Source organism: Fusarium oxysporum, chromosome 5 (assembly GCF_000149955.1).
Source record: "Fusarium oxysporum f. sp. lycopersici 4287 chromosome 5, whole genome shotgun sequence".
Classification (NCBI taxonomy): Eukaryota; Fungi; Ascomycota; class Sordariomycetes; order Hypocreales; family Nectriaceae; genus Fusarium; species Fusarium oxysporum.
In genome coordinates, this window is record NC_030990.1 from 3636541 (window position 1) to 3652729 (window position 16189).

General features: G+C 48.7%; 8 protein-coding genes across 16 annotated transcripts; 4 read left to right on the top strand and 4 right to left on the bottom strand.

Annotated features, from left to right (window-relative positions):
• Positions 1-70: 70 nt before the first annotated feature.
• FOXG_18261 (uncharacterized protein) lies at positions 71-925 on the top strand. The gene has a single exon (XM_018398324.1). It carries the CDS (start codon positions 328-330, stop codon positions 655-657), a length of 330 nt encoding a protein of 109 aa, XP_018235669.1. The 5' UTR covers positions 71-327; the 3' UTR covers positions 658-925.
• A 516-nt stretch (positions 926-1441) lies between these two features.
• FOXG_02238 (uncharacterized protein) lies at positions 1442-5357 on the top strand. 8 transcript variants are annotated; one of them, XM_018379606.1, is made up of 5 exons: positions 1442-1573; positions 1629-2448; positions 2506-3560; positions 3615-4209; positions 4299-5357. In XM_018379606.1, the coding sequence occupies exons 2-5, from the start codon at positions 1920-1922 to the stop codon at positions 4454-4456; spliced, it is 2337 nt and encodes a 778-aa protein (XP_018235674.1). In that variant the 5' UTR covers positions 1442-1573; positions 1629-1919; the 3' UTR covers positions 4457-5357. The 8 variants fall into 8 exon arrangements, with proteins under 8 accessions (XP_018235674.1, XP_018235675.1, XP_018235673.1 ...); XM_018379607.1 differs by having other exon boundaries at positions 1632-2448; positions 4299-5088; XM_018379605.1 differs by having other exon boundaries at positions 1442-2448.
• An 894-nt stretch (positions 5358-6251) lies between these two features.
• Positions 6252-6368, bottom strand: FOXG_18262 (uncharacterized protein; the record flags this gene model as incomplete). Its single annotated transcript, XM_018398325.1, has 1 exon — positions 6252-6368. One exon carries the CDS (start codon positions 6366-6368, stop codon positions 6252-6254), a length of 117 nt encoding a protein of 38 aa, XP_018235678.1.
• A 257-nt stretch (positions 6369-6625) lies between these two features.
• FOXG_18263 (uncharacterized protein) lies at positions 6626-6862 on the bottom strand (the record flags this gene model as incomplete). Its single annotated transcript, XM_018398326.1, has 2 exons — positions 6626-6653; positions 6768-6862. 2 exons carry the CDS (start codon positions 6860-6862, stop codon positions 6626-6628), a joined length of 123 nt encoding a protein of 40 aa, XP_018235679.1.
• Positions 6863-8643: 1781 nt separating this feature from the next.
• Positions 8644-9231, top strand: FOXG_02239 (uncharacterized protein; the record flags this gene model as incomplete). Its single annotated transcript, XM_018379610.1, has 1 exon — positions 8644-9231. One exon carries the CDS (start codon positions 8644-8646, stop codon positions 9220-9222), a length of 579 nt encoding a protein of 192 aa, XP_018235680.1. The 3' UTR covers positions 9223-9231.
• FOXG_02240 (uncharacterized protein) lies at positions 8799-9934 on the bottom strand. The gene is made up of 3 exons (XM_018379611.1): positions 9866-9934; positions 9720-9803; positions 8799-9654 (listed from the first exon to the last, which is right to left on the bottom strand). Exons 2-3 carry the CDS (start codon positions 9795-9797, stop codon positions 9457-9459), a joined length of 276 nt encoding a protein of 91 aa, XP_018235681.1. The 5' UTR covers positions 9798-9803; positions 9866-9934; the 3' UTR covers positions 8799-9456.
• A 149-nt stretch (positions 9935-10083) lies between these two features.
• FOXG_02241 (uncharacterized protein) lies at positions 10084-14495 on the top strand. The gene is made up of 3 exons (XM_018379612.1): positions 10084-10193; positions 10250-13523; positions 13571-14495. The coding sequence occupies exons 1-3, from the start codon at positions 10143-10145 to the stop codon at positions 14329-14331; spliced, it is 4086 nt and encodes a 1361-aa protein (XP_018235682.1). The 5' UTR covers positions 10084-10142; the 3' UTR covers positions 14332-14495.
• On the bottom strand, positions 10289-16154 carry FOXG_02242 (uncharacterized protein). 2 transcript variants are annotated; one of them, XM_018379613.1, is made up of 3 exons: positions 15513-16154; positions 15312-15443; positions 10289-15257 (listed from the first exon to the last, which is right to left on the bottom strand). In XM_018379613.1, exons 1-3 carry the CDS (start codon positions 15627-15629, stop codon positions 14463-14465), a joined length of 1044 nt encoding a protein of 347 aa, XP_018235683.1. In that variant the 5' UTR covers positions 15630-16154; the 3' UTR covers positions 10289-14462. The 2 variants fall into 2 exon arrangements, with proteins under 2 accessions (XP_018235683.1, XP_018235684.1); XM_018379614.1 differs by lacking the exon at positions 15513-16154 and having other exon boundaries at positions 15312-15498.
• Between the last annotated feature and the right edge of the window lie 35 nt (positions 16155-16189).

A 16189-nucleotide genomic window follows, 5' to 3' on the forward strand; every position in this document is an offset into this window, starting at 1 on the left:
CCACGACTGACTCTAATGATATACGTTATATGCTCTCCTAGAACAGGAGGCATGATGCCAGTGACGACAACGGCACGAATCAGAAACAGGGATGTGGCCCAGGCAAAAAGGGTTTGGGGCCACAAGCACAATTTGACATTGTGGACGATAATGTTTATCATATACGGACGATGCTCTCTAGGGGTCATAGGGGGGCGGCGTGCCAGGTTCGCACCAGCCCTTCCCAGCAACCGTCTTTCTGGTTGGGAGGCTATTGTCTGAGCGTGTTGGAGTTTATTTTATGGCACTTTGTTTTCTCTGGAATTTTGTTTCGCATATGAACGAGTCATGCTTTTTTCTCGTGCTTTTTTGTTTCTAGCACATGTTTATACTTATCGTTTTTTAACTCGATTTGAAGAAGAGTGCTCCAATACAGACAGGACTCACGATGATGAAATCACTGTGTGTTTGAGTTATCAGCGCTGCTTCGAAGAATTCATGGCATATCATGCCTGTCATTTCAACCGTTCGAACCGTTGGTGGCGTTGGGTGACGAGTGTGAAGGTGGTGGTGTTGGGCATCGGTTGGGTTGGCAAGGATTACGATTTGGGGGGGGTGAAGGCCGTGATGATGATGACCTCTCGGGAGCAAGCTTCTCAACTCTATTCTCACTGCTGATCATTGGGCATGTATTGGGCGTGTGATCCTAGTGAGGGTTAGGAATCTAGCAAGCGTGGTCTTTGGAGGCTGACGGGCGCTTCGTGACGAGATGATGGAGACATGGTTTCAGAGACCGCATGTATTACGAATACAATATGAGCCGATATGGTACGTATAATCTGGCATTGTTCTTGGCCGTTTCAGTGAAACCCACCACGTATGAAGGTGTTCTATATTACATCCATAGCATGGTAGCTAGCTCACGAATCATCTTCTTGTCCTAGGGTAGCTAAACATTGTGTGTCCATTCTGTGTCAGAACTTCAATTCAGATTCATCCAGAACCAACATGGTATATTCATGTGAATCATGGTATTATCGAGATCACTGGAATATGATGAAGCCTCCGAGGCCACATGTCATCTGATATTGAGGCTCCAATACCATACAATGGCTTGAGGCCTTCATGCTGTGATGCACAAAATCGTACACCAATCGGAGAGTCACAGACACAGATCGATAATGCTACCATTGCTGCTGTACGATCTTGAATGACAGCTCGCACCTCTATGATAGATTCGCTCGTTCTACTGACCACCTGACAGCTTAAGCAAAGAAGACGCACTATCTGCGAAAATACATACAAATCCATCACTTGACTGAGTACTTGTTTGGGAATAGTGCAGCCGAGCATGTGCATAAATGACTGGTTGCGATAAGCCTTACCCTGCACTTCGAGATACTTAAAATTGGGTGTAAGCGACATAGAAGATGAAGTACCAGAGCCTCGGTAGCTGTTTGGGTTTAGCGTGGGAAGTGTTGAGACGTCCGAGTAGGTTGACCGAGAGGGAAAAGTGAAGCAGACGACTTGCCTTCTCTTATTCCTCTTTCTATTTGTTTATTTGTTTGTTTCTTTCGGTCTGGCTTTGGTAAAAGTGCGATTTTCTTGACTTATATCTTGCGCTCTCTCCCGCGCTGACAAAGTGAAAGTAGTAGTGGACTGGAGCCTTACGACTACACAACTTGGAGAACTAGGATTCACTGAATATCGACCAAAATCACGACATTTGGCGGGTTCAACATAAGTAGAGGGAAGAAGTGGTATCCAATCTCATCTAACGGACTCGATTTAATCATATAAACATCCGATCTCATTGCCTGGACTATTATTCCTTAACGACTCACCTCTGGCCTGGGTATCACCAAGCAATATCTACAATCCAAGTTATAACTACCAAACCGACAGTATATATCTCTTGATCTTGTAAAGGACCTATCAAAATGGCTTCCGTACACTCCCGGCCTTCACCGAACTCCTCATCTTCCTACGAATTCGAGTCTGTCCCCGACGACGAATCATGGCAGTACATCGACTACACAGCAACGGGATCTGGCCCGTCATCCATCGGTTTTCTTTCTGATCCTGCTAGTGGAAGTCTAGGAAGCTTCGCCATGGTTGGAAATGTCCACGGAACACCATCTCCATTCATGCCAGGCAATACGCCCTCACCCTATGCTGCCGGCAACACTCCTCCACCATATACCTCTGCGAACAACTCGTCGCCCTTCATGCTTGGAAACACACCTTCGCCAACAGCTGCTTCTCCCCTATTACTAGAAGAGATGGACCCAAGCGCATTCTTTGCTGCCAATGCCTCTTCATTCCAGCCTCAAGCAAGCAATACCAACACGGACATATTTGCTTCCACAACAGACGGCGGATTCACTCAACCGCAAGACTTCTTGACACCGCAGCAGTATCTTTTCTCACAGCAAAATACGAACCAATTCCAACCTCAGGGCTTGAATGGTATGCTGAAGCGGAGGACGGCCTCCCCTCAAGGGCAGGGTACTGATGCTGCTGCAGACATGGCTCTCATGCAAAACTTCACAGCCGACATGTTCTCGATAGACTCGAACGAACAGGTGCAAGTACCCCAAGTCAACTTTAACATGCAACAGCCACTACAGTCGGATCCCAATGTTCCGTCATGGAACCCTACGAACACAAGGGGCAATGATGCTATCTTCATCATGGATGACTTCAACAACTCTCCATCACCCGTGAGCAATTACTCTCCGAGCTCGATGAACAGTTCAAAAGCAAGCCCCAGCGGTAGCAAGTCTCCGATGTCGATACCGATTCGAAAGGTGAAGGTCGGAAAGGTCGAGAAGAAGAAGAAGGCAGAGCAATCTGGCAAGTTTGTCATTGTAACTCCTAACTCCATCTCAGCCCATGCTGGTCGCGAAAACCCGTTCGAGTGCTTCGAGGCCATGAACCGGACAAGTCAACGAGGACGTAAAGGACCTTTGGCAAATGCCACAAAGGAGAATGCGCTGCAAGTTAGAAGACAGGGTGCTTGCTTCTGCTGCCACAGTCGCAAGGTCAAATGCGACCTGGAACGTCCGTGCAAGAGCTGCAAGAAACTAATGGTTCAAGTTCCTCAAGTTGTCTGCTGGCAGTTCAGTGACTTCGTAACCATTTTATTTCCGGTATACATTCGCGGTCATCTGGAAAGCAAAGAGATGGCCAAGTTCACTAAGGAGAACATTGCTGGTTTCCATATTCAGGGGGTAGAGCAGGTGTGCTCTGTCGAACTATTCTCGGGACCTCGATTCAGCACGGTTTTGGCCATACAAGCCAAATTCTTCACCCCTACCAACGCCGAGGTGCAGAATCATTGGCAGCTACACAACTTGGGACAGAACAAGGTTGAGCTGAGGGCCAACAAGGCAGCTAACCTTGGTATCGACCTTGAGAAGTCCGCGGAGAGGGATAACCTCAGGAAACGGACCAAGAGATACATCCAAGACCTCCTGAACGAGCCAGAATTTGTCGCCCAAGTCACAGACAGCATCACAAGCACATATCTGCCGGCAAAACTGCTGCGGATCGTCAAGGAGTATGCTGACGAGACTGAGGTGAGTGAAACTTTGCGAAACGTATCATTAACCGAGCTGACAGTCATACTATAGTCCCTTATGGTCAAGCGTGCCTTGTCGATCTACTGTATGCATTACATCATGACAAGACAGCTCTGCCTCACTCAGCAGACGACCGACTCCCTCCGATCCGTCGGTATGATCGAGCAGGGCCCCAATTATGTCACCCCACGAGTCCTCGCACGACAGATCAAGTCCATCGTAGACGAGCTGATGCATCGTGAGGTGCAATCACTATTCGAGCTCTTCAACCGATCTCTCAAGCCGAAGTCCCGACGCGAGTGGGCACCCTGCACCGCCGCCTTTCTCGTCCTCTGCCTCTTCATGGAGGCTGTAGAGACGGCAGCTGACACGTTTGTGCTCGCGCAGAACGAAATCAACATGAGGAACTGCGCTAGACCGGAGTACGAAAGAAGCCTTGCGCTAAATACCTGTGCCGAGGTCGAGAACATGCCTTTCAAGCAGTTCGCTTACCAGTTCCACCAAGTCTATCAGACACACAGCAAGGAGGCCAACTCGAAAGGTTTCAACCCCGTGCTTGACAGCAGCTTTGCCGAAAAGGGCGAGCTGGACGGACCGGCTGTGAGGTTCTCGGCTCAACTGCGAGAACTATTGTTCGGCGACAGCTGTAAGTGCGACCTCAGACCCTGCTAACGGACTGACAAGTATTGTTCTGGAAAGAGTCACAAAAGCTAATTATTGTCTGTTTCACCTCAGGGCAAGAGTTGCAGTTTCTAGCAGCCACCGACATGATACCCAACACGTCGACTCATCCTTTCCCTATGGATCCGCAGACATTGTACACAGGGCGCCTCGTGGCCAGGTTTCTCATATCGTTCCAGGACGAGAGAAGCATTTTCGAGGACCTTGTCTGAACGAAGGCTATTTGTCCGAGACATGTGCTGACAGAACGGCGAAATATGGCGATCAACGTTGCTTTGAGAGACATGGCGCATGCGAGGCTTTGCTTGGTATAACGGTTAATGGGACACGAACATCTTGTACTGGGCATTAGATTTCTTGAATGATATGACCGAGGGGACACGCAGACGGCACACGAGGCTGAAAGAGCTATATGCGTGCATGTGCAGAGTAACAGGAGCGTCTCAGAGTGAGCTCGAGAGAGCATTGTTTCGTTCAAAGCTTATGGTAGTATCAATATGCTCAGCATGGCATGGCATGACATTACATAACATGAGCCAACAATATTTCTCATGACGGGCAAGACATTGCGTGTAACGCCGATACTTCGTGCAGCGTCCGACGCCCTGCCTCGAGTCACTCGTCACTCAAAAACATGTGAAAATACAAGACATTTGTTCACGTTGAATAGGCAAGGTAGTTTAGATATGTTTGCCCGATTTTAGTCCTGATGCCACACTGCTTCTATGGTATCAGGGTGGAGCGGACCGGTTGTCTAGACCGTGGTTTTAATCTCCCACTACGAACGATAAAAATAAAGTTGACACACATGCGCATTGAAAGCGCGAGGTGTAGGCAATTCGTGGGTGCCGCTGAGCGGACTTGAGGAACAATGAAAGAAAATGCTGTAGAGATAGGTAAGTCGTAAAGCAAAGTATGAGCAGTAGCTACAGTGAGACATCGTCACACCAAACCAGCCTCGAAAAACAAACTGTCAAACGCGGACCCTTTTTAGCTCTTTTGCTCAGAGCAGTGTCTCGTCATTAGGGCGTTCAACAGCTTTCGGGGAGGACTGCATTTGCATGAATGTCAAGTCCGAAACTGAGACTTGATGAGAACTGAACACAGAACGGGCACTTCATCGGCGTTGACCGTGAGCGAGTGAGAGCAAGAGGAATTGAATCCGAGGATATCACATCGGAAATGGCAAAAGTTGCCTTTGAACCTCGGAGAGGCGAAGCTGAGGCCAAACAAAAAAAAAGAGGCGTTGTTGTAGAAGTTGGGATTGAATTAATGTGAGGCGAAGAGTTTTTAAAGAGGTAGGTCGTGGTAGGGGGACCCAGGTCCACAATGCACGTGACACGAGACAAGCCTGTGCTGGAGCTAAGCTATACCTTGTCCCGGTCGTGAAATCGCTGTTGACTTTTTCTCTTCTCTCCTCTTTACACTTTTTACGCACGATAAAATCAACCGGCCTCGATGTCTTTACACTCGGAGTCGGTCATATTCAGTGCAAGAGGGACAGGGTCATCTTTTGCTGTCATACTGCGTCAAGAGACACGTTTCAATTGTCTCTCCGACCCGGCAGAAGCTCCGATACGTCAATTATTTATTTATTTATTCATCTATCAACTGAACTCTTGCCGCCACACAGCAAATGCATAATCTCAAACGAGACTGGTATAGGACCTTCGTGTATTGTGTGTCGAAGATCCTGCGCCTTGAAGGATCAACACCAGGCACTTGTTGATCCCGGAACCACCACATTTTTGTGTCTCCTGTGCCTCGCTGCTTTTAGTGTCGGCTACATGATGTCTGCCTAAGGTTATCTTGAGCCGGCATGGTTCATTCGAGAAGTACATACCTCAAACCAGCTCTCCGACTGGCCACAAGATACGCATTGCTCACGAGCCTGGACGTAAATTATTCGGGAGCTTAAGCTCCATAACTGTAGCTATCCGTCGCTGTGTCCAAACGGCTGTAGGCGCTCTAAAAGCGTTGGATCCAGCCCCATGGGACCAATCATTTTTAACGATATACTTGATCCTGTCTCAACAGATCCAATACAACCTCCACGTTACCCTTGTACCTGCACTTCTTCTCAAAGCAAAGGTTGATGGCCAAACCCCTGCGCACAGAATCCATCTCTTCGTGCCGCGAGCGTTACATGGTTTGCGCAACGTGAGCCCATTGACGAAGCAAGAGAACTCGACATAGGGTTGGACAGAGTCCAACTATGCCTGCGGAATGACATTAGTCTGAGGACATCGCCAAGCTTAGGGTTGACATCGAGTTGTTCCAGTTTAGGGTCAACTCGGCTATGCCTTGATGGTGGCTCTTGAACACGAGATTCAGTCAACTTGAACAGGAATACGAGTTTATAACTGGACATCGAAACCGTTTCACTGCTCTCGAACTGGCCTCGCTGTCCTACAGTTCCCGTCAGTATATGCACAGAATCCATATTCGGATATCTTTGACTCCTGAACCGTCTCTTGTCCAACAACAGCTGTTTCCACAATAGGCAACGGAGCGTCGACTTACAGTACGGCCTTGTCTTGTCTTCTTGCTTCAGAGGTTAAGCAAGCGGTAACTTGCATTCGGCGAATGTAGTCGAAGTGGAAAGCTGACGACAACATGGCGCAAAGGAACAACCTTGAGCAACAATGGATCGCTTCATTTTAGGGGGTTGTACAGCTTGTAGCGCCCCGAGGTCCTCTTTGATACTTCGTCAGGACAGTCTTATTGTTGTTGAACTTCTTCTGACAAACTAATGATGGAGGCAATGTGTTTGTCCAACACAAGTCAAGTATAAGAGGCTGGATTTACCCCGTGGATTGCTTCTCTTCTTCCCAACTCATCAAGACAATTTGTACACAACTGTAAACAAACTTGGCTTCTGCATTCACTTCCCGCAAGTTCTCTTTAACACAAAGTCAAAGCCCCTTCAAATTTCTCCAACAAACATCATTGAAGCACCCATGGCTGTTTCTACCGAACACGTTGTTTGCGCCAACTTTGGGAGAACACCTCCGCCTCCTCCTCCCACTCCCAGCCCCTGGCCCAGGGACCCCGGTGAGTTGAAGATTTCTTCCTGTTTTCTCTTGCTTGTCCCGCGGTGTCCTGGATAATGGCTCACATATTATGTGGTTGAACGCCTTCCGCCGTGTCATGGTATCGCTGCAGCGAATACTTGTTCATGCTGCAGAATCAGTGTTTCTCCGATTGGGCATATTGCTAATACAAACCTACAGGTAATGGAAAGTAATTTCCTAGCCATTCGCTATGCATTGGGTACTATATTACAATCCATAGCGTAGAGGAGGAACCGCGATGGCCTGATACGGAGTATACGAAGGGAGTGGAGTGACGGCCAGATTGATGAGGAGATATCGAAGACTGGGGCGGTGGTCAATCCTTCATTTCTGTAACTTGCTTTATTTGCTTTCATAGATGATACATTGCACGGTACTGTTGCCTTCAGCCATTTTTCTTGTGCATATTATGCGTAATAGCAAACCGCGCTGTGTGCTCTGACAGGGCTTGTGCAGACCAACATCATACTATGGTGTATCCCAACAGTATGACTCGAGACTCGAGAAGCTAGAACAGAGAACAGTGGAATATGCCGCGACGAATAGAGCTCTGAATGCCGCCGTTGTGGCGGAGGATTAAAGTAAAGAGTTCGAAATTGAGGACGTTGATCGTACGAGCGCGGTAACACTGTTGTAAAGGCATATCGGGTGTTTTTGAGAGAATCAGTTCATAATCTGTGCAAGAAAGAGGCTTGGTTACTAGAGCTTGCTGTCAATGCCTATGCACCAGTTCTGTAACCGTGAAGCAGGATATGAGACATACCAATTGCTTATCGTTCAATATGATGACGCTCAGAAGAACGGTGTGTCGATGACTGCAGGATATTGAGTTACAAGTGAGTTTGTTTTGTTGGAGTTGGTTTGGAGAAAGAAAACAGCGTATGTTGTGTATGGGTTCGTACGCTCAGAGGTCGTGATTTCCCGGATGGTTGTTCCTAAGGGCACAACGAAGGTACGACTACAAGTGCGACCTGCCGATTCTAGGTACTGAGGCCTTGTCTGAGGGAGTTTTAAGAATGGAACTTAATGCTTGACTTAGATCGCAATTATGAATATGCCTAGGTATGCTAGATGGATATCAAATCTCCACGGTTCTCCTGCTCCTAATTTTACCTACCTACCTTTCTATGCACTCCACCCATTGTACACTACATCCAAATTCCTGTGCATCACTAAAACGATCGAAAGCAAAGATTACCTCCTCTTCGCTTAACCCTACCTTCAACGAGCCGTCAGTTCCGCCCGGATCCGTACGGCCTGGAACCGGATCGTCTGCCGTGTACCCAGCATTGCGCGACTCCAGCTGTTTTGAGCTGGGAAGAAGGATGCCCGACGCTAAGCGATCTGTTGACTCGGCTAGGTTGGAAATCATACTCATCGCCATTGTGGTCTTCGTACTCGTCTTGTTCCTCGCTGTCTTCATCGTAATTGGCGCCGGGTACAGAACACCTCGAGGGACTCGAGATGCTAAGAACGGACAGCGTGAGACGCACTGGAATATGTTGCACCAGGCAGATCAAGGAGATGGAACATATCATGACCATGAGGCTTCATTCATCAAGAGTGTCCGAAGGCGAAGCCAGTCTTTGGCTGAAGAGCTCCGCTTGGAGCTGATTAACCTAAAACGCAACCTATCTTTACTTACAACCCCCTCAAGGAGCCGGCTGGAAAACACAAACACAAGCGGAGCGCGAAGATTTAGCATTGACCAGTTACTGAGATTGTCCACGAATAGCTCAGAATTAGTCACAGACTGTGAGAGCTGCTTTGAGTACCTGGACTCCCCGCTGTCCGCAACAGGAAGGGACGAGGACGCTATGGGGACACAGAGAAGGCAGATTCGACCAACGATGAACGCAGCAACATATGAGGAGGCGCAACAGTGGGACAGCCCCTTGTTGTAGACTACAGGGACAACGAGGATGAAGACTGGTGAAAGGTCAGGAATGGCAGGTTGTTGTACATGATACCTCTATTGAATCTGAAAAACCCATCCTACTCTGACATTGGCTCTCCGTGAAGCCCGCGGCAAAGTTCCCTGTGTCATCCCTTAACACATCGCCATTTTCTGGTGTGTTTGTTGCTGGTACAAAATAAACGGCTCGTCTCTCTTTATTGGCGCCCACCACTGTGATACCTTATGCGGATTGCTTCTTAAGTTCTCGCGCAGCCTGCTTCAGGCTGAAGTTGCACTCCTCATAGGCACGGCCAGCACCGAAACCGACACCAACGAATGCGGGCCATGCTCTTCGCTTGAACAGAAGGACGGAGAAGACGACACCGAAACCGAGACCGAGGGAGGACTTGACGAGGAGGTTGGAGAGGCAGCGATCCCACTGAGTTAAGTCAGTACTGAAACTTTGTAAAGAAAGCGTTTGAAGTATTCGGGTCTCGTGATTACCTTCTCATTGAGAAGAGACTCGCTAAGCGGCCGGGAAATGGCGCTGGGAGGAGGACGGGCGACAGTGGAATCGGCCATTTTGAACTGTGATGTATCGCGTCAGTTTCAATGATCGAAGATTAATAGAACAAAAGGAATTGGCATACTTAGGTCGTGCAATCGGTCGTGACGAGCGAAATCAAGAGCTGCAACGAGCTTTATCTATGGACGTGATGTCAAGCTTGAATATGGAACAAGCCGGGTGACAAGAGCCGGGCTGTAGGCGGTGAGAATGGTGAGCCGGTAACGGTTTAGCGTTCTGGCAGAATTTAGGAAATTTTGGGTGGAACTCAGGAAAAGTCGCGGGGCGCATTCAAAGATCGAGGTTTGTATAGCTTCTTTTCTCAACCATTTTTTTAATCATTCCTTTGTAAAACTGTCGCTATGGACGTGGAAATGGCGGAAGGTTCCTCACAAGAAAATTCTTCAACTCTGGTATGTATCTCTCTTACTACGTGCTTCCCGATTGTGAATGCTTACACGTGCTACAGCAAAAGATGGACCTGATTAAGACTGTGAGAGGTCTTGATCAAAACGGTCCGGGCGAAGATGGAAAGAATCTCGAAAAACTATGGAAGAGTTTGACGGTATCAGCAGATAGCCAATTCCATGCTGCAGAGGAGAGCAGCTTGCGATGGCTGCTAAAGTCGATGAACGGCGCATCAAAACATGCTGAAACTTTGCGACGCTGGCCCTTGACCTGGACTATCCTTGAATGCGTCTTTCAGCGCATTCCTCTATTCTCGCTCGCAAAGTCTCTTGCCGATAGACGGTTCATTGCAGTGCTGCAGCAAACTCTGAAAGATATCTCACAACCAGCTACGAATTCATCATCCAGCTCCTCCAAGAGAAAGCGGTCGCCAACAAAGAGCTTCGACTTGGAAGCTCTACGAGATGCCGAAGGGTGTCTTATGAGTGGAGATGCTTTGCTCAGTGCCCTGAAGACATTACTGGACCGACTTCGTTCATCTGCCACGCAATCATCCCACGACAAGATCGGTGCAGAGCATATCCGATCTCTGTTCTGTACCTCAGCGGCTGACGCTGCGACCTTGACATCATTGTCCCTAACGCTGTGCAATGTTGCGCTTACTAGCGGTGAAGAGCAAGAAGGAAGGGAATCGTGGATGGAGACGATATCATCCATTTGGGATTTTCACTTGCAAGGAACCGATGATACACTGGAGGTCGCAGCACAGCTATTCACACCATCCGCAGCCATCTTCAGCAAACTGGAGGGTATCGATGGATCACACGACAGGGCTACACGAGAGCCCTTACGGACGAAATGGACAATCGATTTGGAAAAGCTCATGCATCGCAATCTGATACTCCCCGCCCGAGCCGCCTTCATTAACCGACAAGATATGGAACCCGTCGCCAGAGCACTTCACGCAGCCGAGAAAAATCTTGATACAGCAGCTCCTGCGCTGTACTTCTTAGCTTCAAGTGTGACAGATGCTCTTAGTGAAGGAAGGTTACGGAAAGGAAATATCGACTGGATGAAGCAGATCTTCAAAGTTGTGGAAGGCTCGCTAAGAGGACGAGAGAACCGAGATAAGCTTGTGCAGGCTGTTCTGGAGCGAGCGGCTGAAAAGTCGATGTCGATCGACACAAATGATCTGCGTTCTGTTTGCCGAGAGTATGCTCTACAGGAGGACAGCACAAACTGGCATTTAACCGCGGTCATTGCTGGTTGTGATTTTGATGTGTTCAAGCTCCCTGAAGGCGAAAGCCTGCTAGAGACCGCCTGCGAGCGAAGCATCTCCTCAGAGCTTAAACAAGAGGATCTAGAATCAGTTTCAAAGATCATTCAAGCCATCGCTCAAGTACACCGAACTGGACGAGATTTTGCTGGGTTCTTGAAGTTGTGGTTTCAGCAGCTTTGTAAGGTCGAGAAGCAGAAGACTAAGACTACCTCGCCATGGCTTCAGGTTGGCCAAGGGCAGCATGGAAAGTCTCCATTCGAGAGCTTGATTGAAAAGGAGATGTCACCACAGCAGCTTCTGGAGGTATTGGAATGGGTAAAGGGAGAGAAATTGCACTCCAGGGCACTCTGCCTCTTCTTGGACTCCATTGCTCAGGGCATTCAAAGCGAGACGTACGTGGATGCTGTTGGCAGTAAGCTATTTGGTTTGGTGAGCCAAGTGAAAAAGACGTCGTCCACCTTGACAGCACTGAAGTGGGGAGTTGTGTCAAAGACCATTTCTTGGGTGACCCCTGAGTCACGAGCTGAAATTTGGGCCTCTGTCCAAGGACAACTGACCAAGATCTTGTCCGAGTCACCTCTTGAGTCTAAGGAGGCGTATGAAGCCTTCAAATGCTGTTGTCAAGCCTGGGTTTCCATGAGCCCCGATGACGCACTGATCAACGAGCCTGCAAGCCTGGTGGATGCTTTCACTACTCGACTATCAAAGGACCTGCTCTCATCAAAGTCCCTGAAGGGTAGAGGCCTTTCATCATTCTTACAGCATGATCCTAAGCCAGCTTTCCTTGAAGAAGCAGCCCCAGAGCATTACTTGGCATGGTTTTTACGGGGTTCTGGTCGTTTAAGTCGATTTGTTTATGGCAACAAAGCCAGCCTCCCACAAGCACTACAAAATGCGTTATCTCTACCTGGTAGTGAAGTTGCTCAGTTGAGGGACATTTGGGCATCTCTACTTGAGAACGAAAACAACATGAACACAGTCAAAGTCGCTGGCGACCTTATCGACCGATTGATCAAGTCGTTGGAAGAAGATGGAAAGGAGAAGCGATGGCCCGCGGAGGGCAGCCAGGCCTGGATCCGGAGCTTGAGCAGTACTCATACAGATGCCTTTACTCGACCCCAGAGGGAACGTATCATGGAATTGCTGAACGCCCACAGAGCGAAGACGACAAAACGGGTATCGATCGAGGGATGGAGATACATCCTCGGACTGTCCACTAAATTGATGGGCCGAGCGACTTTCTACGAAGGAATGGAATTCTCTCATCTAGTTGATGTTGCGGATGCCATGTCAGACATCTCTAGCTCAACACCTACACAAGACGGCACTTTGACCGATCTGATCGAAGCATATTATATGATGGCGGCGGCCACTGTTCGACAGATGGCGGAGCATTTGGACGAGCGAAGTAACAAATATTTCGAGGAGAGCCGCAGTTTCATTTCTGACTGTGAAGAAGCTGGGGATTTGTCGCCTTTCCGCATGACCCTATTGAAAACGTTAATCACCGAGGTTGGAAAGTCACCAAACTTCGCCAGTCATCCTGAGCTAAGCATAGTGTCTGATGCTGCAAAGGATGCGTTAGGAAAATGTGTAATTTCAGCGACTGGCTACTTTTTGAAAACGAAGAAGGCATTTGAGACTCACAATGTCATTGCCGACCTCAGGCTTCTTGCTGCGGTCGATGCCGCAGAGTCGCTTGAGAGTCTTTCAGGGGCTTCCAAGCTAAAGGAATCGGACATAAGAAAGGCGGAAAGGAGCAGCCATGCAGCCATGGCGGCAGGAGATCTCCGCGGATGGCAAATACAAACGTTCCTCAGGACATACTTCTCAACGCATTTGGAAGAACCCCGACCAATAACGTTTTACAGCATCAGCCAGGTACCACAGGAACTTCGCGAGCCTTTCTTCCAGAGCAATGTTGCTTCGGTCACAAAGGAGATGGATACTCCCGCTAAGATGGCGTACTTGAGGGACCTCATTCATGTGTTTGTGCAAGGTTCGGACTCGGATGGTCAAGCATCGGCTATCTATACCGTTGTGAACCAGCTCCTAGGTAAGACAATTGAAGCCATTGAAGTTTTGTCAACTAACACAGAGTAGCATGCCCTGATCTACAAGGGAAAAGCTCCGGCTTTGACCTAGCGACCGCCCACAGTGAGCTGACCTCGACCCTGTTGACGCTCAAGAGCCAGTCCGTTTGTGCCCGAGTGTGTCGTATTCTCTGCACACTCCTGGAGAAGAAGCCCCAGTCAATGACCCAATGGAACATCGAGTTGGTGCTCAACACCATCTCTGACTTGAGCCTGTCAACGAAGCCGCTTGACGAACAAGTGTCCAATGAAAGAGTACCCTTTGCACTGTTGTGCAATTTGATGGAAGTTATCATCAAGAAACACCGTCTCCGGCTTGAAGGTCACCACCACCTTCTCTTGTCAGCAATGCAGGCTCTTCTCCGTAACCTCATTGTCAACCACAGTACTACTGATACCTTAAGCCAAAGCTCACACGAGACAAAGGCTCATCGCTATGCCCGTCTTGTGACTCTTATCTGCGAGCCAACAGCCGGTGCTGTATCTCGATCTCAGCACCAGAGTTCTCTTGACTCAGCTACAGATGCGGCAAAGCGTTCAGCTGGACGACATATGTACCTTGTCATGATGCAGTACGTCAAGTTACAACTTGAAGCTGATGTGCCCCGCCGAGTGAGAGATGCTCTTGAGCCGGCCATGAACTCCATCTTTGATATTACACCCCCTGAGGTGAGGAAGATTCTGAACGACGCCATGGACGGAAGCGGACGTGCTATTGTAAAGGAAATGTTCAAGTCATATACCAAGTTTGGTAAATGGAGCGGCGTATAAACGGGGACTATAGATATTGATAGATACCACCACATACATAGATATCAGAAAAGCATAGCAGGTTTGGTTATTATTATTAAATGGGTATCTCTAATCATTACTTGGATTTTTTGGAACCCGACAATGCATTATTAAGCGCTTGAGGATTTCTTGTTGTACAAGCTTGGGTGGCCGTACTTCTTTGCGTGACTCTTGATCTGGTGGTCAAGAATAGGGCGAACAAAGATCCACACAATTGTAGCAAGCAGAGCTCCAAGAACATCAACGAAGCTGTTCTTGGGAGTGCCACCAAAAGATGCCCACTTGATGAGTGAACCAAGGAAGTTTACAGTAATATGGTGCTGTCCAGCTTCCAGACCCTTGATTGCTGCCGCAGCAACTTCATCTGGGGTTTGCTTGGGATCGTCCTTCTCAATGGTCTTGGTGATCTCGGGCTTATGCTCGTTCTCGCGGACATTACCAGGAGAGAGAATGGTGCCAGGCAAAACTAGGTGGACTTGAACATTCTGAGGATACAGCATAACTTCTTGCTGGATACATTCGGCCAGACCTCGCATGGCATACTTAGAGGGAGTGTAGGGAGTGTATCCTGGAGGAGAGTAGCAGGCACAGACACTTCCAGTCATGATGAGGTGCTTGGGCTCCTTTTCGACAGGCTTGTCTACAGCGAGCCACTCGCGCATAGCGGCATGTGCCATCTCAGCTGTGCCCCAGAAATTGACGTCCATGTGCTGTCGCATTGACTTCATTTCCATATCGACGAACAATTCGGGGAAGGAGAATCCAGCGATGGTCCAGACGATATCGGGGGCTTGGCCATTGTTCCAGCTGATGAGTTCCTCGAGGAGAGGTTTGGCGTATGATTCGGCAGAGACGTCGGCGGTGATGTAGTGGAAGCGTTGGGTTTGGGGGTTCTTGGCTGCGGCCTAGGTTCAAGTTAGCATGTAACTGTACAAGCAGATAGAAGAATGGCAGCGGACCTTGACGGTGAAAAGAGCAGCTTCGAGTTTACTGGCGCTTCGAGAGACGAGAACAATATTTGCGCCCTTCGCAGACAATTGAGTGGCTGCGCTGAGACCCATGCCTTCGGATGCACCGGTGATGAGGACTGTCTAAAGGCATTGTTAGCCGTGCTGTGTTAGAAAGGGACTGATCATAAGACGTCTCATGAGGAGACATACTTTGCCCTCGACGGGGAATTTGTTACCGCCAAAGAAGCCCATGATGAACCAACCGACAACAAGAGTCACGGCAGAGATAGCAATGTAAGTGACGAGTGTCGTTGGGGAGAAATCCATGCCGAGAGAGGGACGGGAGTGTAGATAAACTTGTAGCTAGCGAGGGGCAGAAAGCAGGGAGTTTTTAAGCTGTAATGCAGCTCCTGCTAAGTCCGCTAAGATACAGTGCCATCTCCGCTTATTTAGGTCCCCGAATGTGGACGCCACAGGCCGTTCAGCTTTCGATCCTCCATTTTCCTAGAAGGTTTTGACGACCTACACAGCTCCCACCCTCACTCCAGTGGAGTTCAATTGAATGGCTGCTTCTAATGGCAGTTTGACATGATGCAGCCCCTGGCTTATAGGATGGACAACCTGTCCCTAGGGTTGACACATTGGATGATTGCAGTCAGATCAATTATTAGCTTTGCTTTTCGCTTTCGTGCGATTGGATTGCTTGGACTGTAAGACGGACATGGATGGGATTCATTCAGGGGTTGCTGACGCTCAGTTTAAGATCGTGCCCTCTGTGATGATTCTTTCAGGTACCCGACGAGAACGAGACAAGAACTATTTTTCATGGAATGAAATGTAGTAGCAATTCTGAATCTGCTAACAAACGATCTGACGATGAGTTGCAG

What these genes read in the sequence shown, in the direction of transcription:
- FOXG_18261 (XM_018398324.1), top strand. Translation starts at nt 328, where the DNA reads ATGCTTTTTTCTCGTGCTTTTTTGTTTCTAGCACATGTTTATACTTAT.
- FOXG_02238 (XM_018379602.1), top strand. Translation starts at nt 1,920, where the DNA reads ATGGCTTCCGTACACTCCCGGCCTTCACCGAACTCCTCATCTTCCTAC. An exon ending in AGTATGCTGACGAGACTGAG is followed by an intron (nt 3,561 to 3,614) that starts GTGAGTGAAACT and finishes GTCATACTATAG; the next exon opens with TCCCTTATGGTCAAGCGTGC. An exon ending in ACTATTGTTCGGCGACAGCT is followed by an intron (nt 4,210 to 4,298) that starts GTAAGTGCGACC and finishes GTTTCACCTCAG; the next exon opens with GGCAAGAGTTGCAGTTTCTA.
- FOXG_02240 (XM_018379611.1), bottom strand. Translation starts at nt 9,797, where the DNA reads ATGGCCGATTCCACTGTCGCCCGTCCTCCTCCCAGCGCCATTTCCCGG. An exon ending in AGTCTCTTCTCAATGAGAAG is followed by an intron (nt 9,655 to 9,719) that starts GTAATCACGAGA and finishes GACTTAACTCAG; the next exon opens with TGGGATCGCTGCCTCTCCAA.
- FOXG_02241 (XM_018379612.1), top strand. Translation starts at nt 10,143, where the DNA reads ATGGACGTGGAAATGGCGGAAGGTTCCTCACAAGAAAATTCTTCAACT. An exon ending in AAGAAAATTCTTCAACTCTG is followed by an intron (nt 10,194 to 10,249) that starts GTATGTATCTCT and finishes CACGTGCTACAG; the next exon opens with CAAAAGATGGACCTGATTAA. An exon ending in CGTTGTGAACCAGCTCCTAG is followed by an intron (nt 13,524 to 13,570) that starts GTAAGACAATTG and finishes AACACAGAGTAG; the next exon opens with CATGCCCTGATCTACAAGGG.
- FOXG_02242 (XM_018379613.1), bottom strand. Translation starts at nt 15,629, where the DNA reads ATGGATTTCTCCCCAACGACACTCGTCACTTACATTGCTATCTCTGCC. An exon ending in AATTCCCCGTCGAGGGCAAA is followed by an intron (nt 15,444 to 15,512) that starts GTATGTCTCCTC and finishes CAATGCCTTTAG; the next exon opens with ACAGTCCTCATCACCGGTGC. An exon ending in CTGCTCTTTTCACCGTCAAG is followed by an intron (nt 15,258 to 15,311) that starts GTCCGCTGCCAT and finishes ACTTGAACCTAG; the next exon opens with GCCGCAGCCAAGAACCCCCA.